The sequence below is a fragment of the Mirounga angustirostris genome, unplaced genomic scaffold (assembly GCF_029215605.1).
Source record: "Mirounga angustirostris isolate CCGP_5_RB_7025 unplaced genomic scaffold, mMirAng1.0.hap1 SCAF_4, whole genome shotgun sequence".
In the NCBI taxonomy this organism is placed as follows: Eukaryota; Metazoa; Chordata; class Mammalia; order Carnivora; family Phocidae; genus Mirounga; species Mirounga angustirostris.
The window spans coordinates 70,288,908-70,294,907 of NW_026991712.1; the positions used below are offsets into that span (position 1 = coordinate 70,288,908).

The window sequence follows — 6,000 nt, forward strand, 5'->3', positions numbered from 1 at the left end:
TGACGGGGATCTGTGTTTCTTTAGCATGGGTGTGTAATAATTCATTACTGTTCTTTAAAACTATTAAACTATACATACATAATATATACATATATATGCTTTTTATATGCATGCTATATTTCATCATAAAATAAGTGGAATTTTTCTACCTTCGAATTTCTTAGTTTTTCCCCGTTTGTTTTTAGAAGATAATCTAACAAACTTGTTCATATAATTAAATAAAATTGTTGGTGTTTCTGGCCTCAGGTTTTGCAACAACGAGCTTCACTTCAGACCTAGTGAATCAAAATCTCTGGGGTTTGGGCCACTGAATCTTTATTTTAAAAAAAGAAAAAAACACCCTAGGTGATTCACAAGAACCTAAAGAAACTCAAGTTTGAGTCTCCCACAGGACAGTTCTTCCTTCTGTCACAGCTCTAAAGCTCTAGAGAATCTGATGCCATCTTTCCCCAAGTCCTCTAGGATTTTGCCTCTATGTTGCATTTTTTTTGACCTTTCAACTTCAGGTCTGCCCTATCTTCATACACATACACACTCAACACCCTCTCACATTCCTGCCAGCCTGATCTTGCAGTCAACTCTTCACTTCTCACTCTTTCCCTCTCTTTCACAGTCTTCAATAAAATGGCTTACACTATGGCTCTATTTTTAATTTTCTAAAATCACCAGTAAGTAGTATATGTGAGATTGACTGATCAAGCAGTAAACATGCACTTCCAACTACCTACAGACATTTCCCCCATGCCCACCTGGCAAATCCTTTCGCATCCTTCTAATTTCAGCTCAAGTATCACCTCCCAAATAAAGCCTTGCAGCACCTCCTCCAAGGACCCAGCTACTTATCTATTATAAATTTTACTTATTTTCTTATATAGCACTTGTCCTCTAAAGATTTTAAGAAAAATAAAAAAAAATAAAAGCGTGTGGGAGTGGGGAGAAGGGGAAACAAAGAATGAAGGAAGAGTGGAAGGGATGAGTATGACACAATAGGGAGTAGTGGGGTTTGTTAACAATCTTAAAAGAATGGATGAACAAGAGTTGGTCAGGTGAAAAAGTTTTGACCTAACCTTCCTTTTCTTCTTTTTTGGGTGGGGGGGGCAAGGCAAGAGGGTCATTTCAGATAGAATACAACTGGGTTTGAGCTTTTGTGTGCCTAGTTGAGTGGCACAGAAGAGAAGGGACGGTTAGTAATCTGGTTAAAATGGTAGGCAGTTGCCAGAATTTTAGGAGCAACAATTACAGGTTTCTTACAATTTTTCTCTTTCCATATTTGATAATTATCTGGTTATGCTATTAGGCCAGGCTTGTTAAAAACCAATTTCCACTTTATATCTAGATTTAAATGACACGTTTACCTAAATGATTTTTCAGGAACAAGACACTTCCAATGAAAAATTTTAAAGCTACATTTAACTGCATTTGGCCCCAGAGTTAAGAAAACAAATATTTCAACAGTATCATCATGATCATGTGAAAAGTTTTTTTAAAAATCTCTTCTATGAAGCTGGAACTCTGAAAAACAAAATGTGCATGGTACTTTCACATTTGTCCTCATTTTATCTCATTACTGAGAGAAAAGGAAAAGTTAAAAATGAGCGATTATAAACTAGGGAAAGTGAGAAACAGGAAAAGTAGAAATTTTCCTCATTCTAAGACACATATTTTTCATACTATGACTTTTGAAGACATCAGGATAGGTATCACACTACTGATTTAATATCATCTTTTTTGTGGGGAGGGCCACATTAAGTGTACCTTACAACTGTGCATATATTTGGAATTAAGGAAACACGGTAAAGGATTTTAGCCAAAGTCGGTTAAAAAAGTGGCAGAATCGGGCTAAAAAATCCTACAGTCAAGTTATTAATGTATATTAACATGAACATAGTGGCCTGTTTGGCTATTCTTGCATCAATTTAACTAAATGTACAGGGCCTTCTACTAGGCTCTTCCTGAAATGCAAAGCTATACTAAACATCTTTTCTGCTCTCCAGAGGTACATAATCAAATACAGATGTCTACACAAGTATCTGTAAAACAGTCTGGCATTAATATCAGAAAAATACAAAGTGTGAAACATCCAGATAAAGGAGTAGTAGTCACTGCCAGCCAGGATACCAGAAAAAGCCTGACACATCAAAAGAGCTTAATGTATGCTGACTCTGAAAGCATTATGGAAGACCTGGGTTAGACTTTGAAGGACTGATAGAATTTCCACAGAGAAGGCACTCCAAGCAGAGGGAGCAGAAAGAACCAGGAAAAAGCACAGAAATCAGCCACTGGGCCTCACTGGCAGAAGGCAGGGAATAGTGGGAAAGAAGGCTAGCAAAGAAAACAGAGGCTAAAATAATGGAGTTCCTGGAAGGTCAAACTAAAGAATGTGAGCAGAGGAACAGTCTCCTAACAGCCAGGTTTCACGAAGATTAATCTGACAGTAAACTAGACTGGCTGGGGTGGGGAGAAAATACGGCTGTCAAGTATTCAGTGCTGAATAGCAATGGCAAGAAAGGAGTGTCTTCCCTTTAAACTGCCTGGGGGTTATTTTTGAACGAGGGCAAATTCCAAGAGCACAGAGCACCAGCTTGCTACAGTTTGTAGCTCCACTACTCCCAGAACAATACTCTACCCACAGCAGATGCTCAATTAATAAGCTGAAAGAAGGCAACCTGCAAAGGATAATTTGCATCTTCACCACTGCTAAATGTCTACATTCACTCTTCTTTCTACCTCTCAAACACATTCATATCATAATTAACATAAAGTCCCTCTCCAACTCGGGTTTACAGCTTAAATAAAACTTTTCTAATAGGCTTTGGACCCAATTCCTTCTCCTTCAAAACATGCCACAGCTTTTTTTTAAAAAAGTACATACATTTGCTAATAAACATTTGCAAAACATTCCTCTACCCAAGACATTACATAGAAAACCATCCAGACTCTGTACAGACACACATCAAAAAAACCTTGCTAAAAAGACATGTTTACAGCAGCAAGTTTTTTAGGCTGCAATCAACATGCTTCCTGTGTTACTTATTGAATCTGCTACATCACTAGTGCAACCACAAGCTGCTGCTTACGTTTCCAAAGTTGTGCAAAGGGCCCAAAGTTGTGCAAGAGCCCTCACTGAAATCAGACTCTGGTATATAAATAGTTATAACACCTGAACAAGCCTTAGTTTTATTATTAGATTCAAAATAATGCCAAAATCACAGGTATTAAATATTTTACAATGAGTTTGTTTACTTATCTGTGAAATATACTCAGATGTTATTTCAAGTGAGAACAGCTGAATTTCTTTCTGCTTCCAATGTACATCGGGTCACCTGAAAATTGGCAGTTGCGACCCTCAATCTGATATATCCAAGAAATCACAGTGCCCCCAACACACGCACAGGCACAGTACCCGCAAGCACACACCCAGAGCACTGAACGGCCTTGCATCACTACCAAATAACCCCAGTTTACACGTGGCAAAATCGACAGAACTTACACGCTTTAATGACCTCGAAAGGGACTCCCCAGCCGCCAAGCGATGGGATATGACTTATTCTGACTTGGGATCTGAGGGTGTTAAACAAAAATTTTTTAAAGGTTCCCTGCTCTCCTTCTCAGCTGGCTGTCCCCACCAGGAGCACTTTGCCCAGCCCCTGACAGATGCGTGTGGGACGGAAAAGGTGGGACTGATCAGGAAATCCAAGACCCTCCTCCCATCACCTCCTGCTCTCTTCTGCCTGCCTTTTTCTTTCTCCAGGGCGGCGAAGGGGCCCAAGGTGAGGTAAGGGGCCCTGGCGAGCGGGTGCAATCATCTAAGTCAGGCCCTGACCGCCCTCGGCTGGGCCGCTCCTCCTGTCACACAGTTCCTAGATCTTAAGCCGCAAACGGCTGCCGCGACCCCCAGCTGCAGGGCTGCCCGGGGCGGGGGCCGCGGACAGGGCCTGGCCAGGCCGCGGCCGCTCGCAGTGCCCACGTCACCAGCTCCAGCACTGCGGAAATGGAGCGGCGCGGCCGGCAGGGAGGCGCCGGGCGGCGTTGGCGCCCGCACCCCTGCCAGACGCCGTTTGCCCCTCGGCCCGGGCCCGGAGGCCGCCGACGCCCGCCTGGCCGCACCCCGGGCCCTCACCTGTGTCGCCAATGATGATGTACTTGAAGAGATAAGCGTACGCCATGGCCGCGGCCGCTCGGTGCCAGGGCACACGGCTCCTCCTCCTGCTACTGCTCCTCCTCCTCCTCCGCGCCCCTCACCCCGGCGCCGCTCGGCCTCGAAACGCCAGGCCCCGCCCGCCGCAGCCGTCGCCGTCAGCCGCCGGGAGTGAGGGGCCGAGACGATGCCGGACAAACTGACACCCGCAGAGCCGATGGAGACAGCTCCCGGCCGAGCTCAGTCGAACAATAACAGCCGCCGCGGCGCCTCCGCCCCGCCTCCGCGTCGACCCGGAAGTGCTGCGGCCGTCGGCGCCGCGGAGGAAAGGGGAGGAACCCCGCACGCCGGCCGGAGCCCCGCCCAGCCAGAGCCCCGCCCCGCCCCGCCGGAGCCCCGCCCAGCGCCGAGCCGGCCGCGCCCCGGCCGCGCCCCGTCCACCCCGAGCCGGGGCGAGGCCCGGCGCCGGTCGTTCCGGCACGTTTGAGCGGGCGACGCCGGCGGCCGGGAGACGCCGGGGGAGGGCAGGGAAGTGGAACGTTCGGTTCCGTCGCCGCGACGCGCATGGGCGCCGCGTCTTTCCGCCTTGCAGTGGGGGCGCGGGGCACGTGTGGGAAGGCGGAGGTCGCGTTCGGTGCGGGGCCCCGCCCTGGGCTTATGAAGAGGTGTTGGAAAATGGTGGGTTGGAGGGCGATGATATCTCCGTGTTTGGGGACCAGGGCTTGACAGAGAAAATGGAGTTATTTGTAAACTGCAAACCGTAAATCAGAGAATATGAAGTAAATTATGGTATGCCCTATGGTGGAATATTACACGGCTCTTAAAAAAAAGCCTGACAGGCAAAAACAAGGCACAAATCGGTGCATACATGCATGTTTATATTATATGTATTACTTATCTAGAAGATATATAACAATTATGTTATGCTAAATAGTTATTGTAATTATGCTATTATGTTATGCTAAATGTGTTCATATATTTGTAAATTATATTTTATTGTCATATAGATAATACATATATTTTTACCATTTTACAAAAAAAAAAAAGTGACAAGGGTGCACCAAAATACCCGTATGTGTGTAGTCAACCTGAAAGGAAACACAACTGGCACCAAGGGGAGGGTGGGTGGGCATGGAGGAAAGATCTACTATTCCCTGAATTTTTCATGTGCAGTTTGAACTTTTTTGCAGTGTTCATGAATTACCTATTGAAAAAAGATGTTTAAAGGAAAAAACAAAGCAACTTTTTTGTTCATTCAACTAACATTTATTAAGTACATACTATGTTTCTGCATTGCTAGGCATTGCAACTGAAGGCAGACCCTGTTCAAAGGAGCAGTTTTCAAGGAGGAGGTAGTAGAGTTCGTTTAAGTGTTAGGATAGGTTACCTAGAGAAGATGCTGTTTGAACCAGGCTTATGGATGACGAGTAAGAGTTTGTCGAAAGGACAAAGGTTTGGGAATGAGAGATGAAGCTCAGGCAAAGGAGCAGAGTCTGCAAAGTTCATGGCTCGGTTGATGGAATTTAAAGTTGCTTGAGGAAGCTCATTTACCAACCCATATCCTCTAATGTAGTAGAGGATATGTACTGAACAGCATCACTCCATTCCTGAGATGCACAGGAGTTGTAATGATAGCTTGCTACCTGCCAGTATAATCTGATGAAAACAGCAAAGACTCGATGTTCAAGTCCTTTGAGCCTCATTTTCCTTATCTGGACAATGTAGATAATAACTGCCTCACAAAGTCAATTTAGGATCAAATAAGATATTGTATGTGGAGGTATTTTATAAATTATGAAAAATACATACTTAATACATAACTTTTAGTACTGAATAATTAAAATTACCTTGAGTTCATATTT

General features: G+C 44.7%; 1 protein-coding gene across 5 annotated transcripts in view; it reads right to left on the bottom strand.

The window, feature by feature from the left end:
- Positions 1 to 4,450, bottom strand: part of RAB2A (RAB2A, member RAS oncogene family) — a 94,624-nt gene extending 90,174 nt beyond the window's left edge. For 2 of the 5 annotated variants that reach the window (XM_064588286.1, XM_054512602.2), the window contains exons 1-2: positions 3,715 to 3,964; positions 3,491 to 3,561 (exon numbers count right to left, since the gene is read on the bottom strand). In XM_064588286.1, coding sequence (XP_064444356.1) covers positions 3,491 to 3,561; positions 3,715 to 3,806 — 163 coding nt within the window. In that variant the 5' untranslated portion in view covers positions 3,807 to 3,964. Of the gene's footprint in view, positions 1 to 3,490; positions 3,562 to 3,714; positions 3,967 to 4,120 lie in introns of those variants that run through there. The other 3 variants (XM_054512600.2, XM_064588287.1, XM_045896508.3) reach the window with 3 other exon arrangements.
- Between the last annotated feature and the right edge of the window lie 1,550 nt (positions 4,451 to 6,000).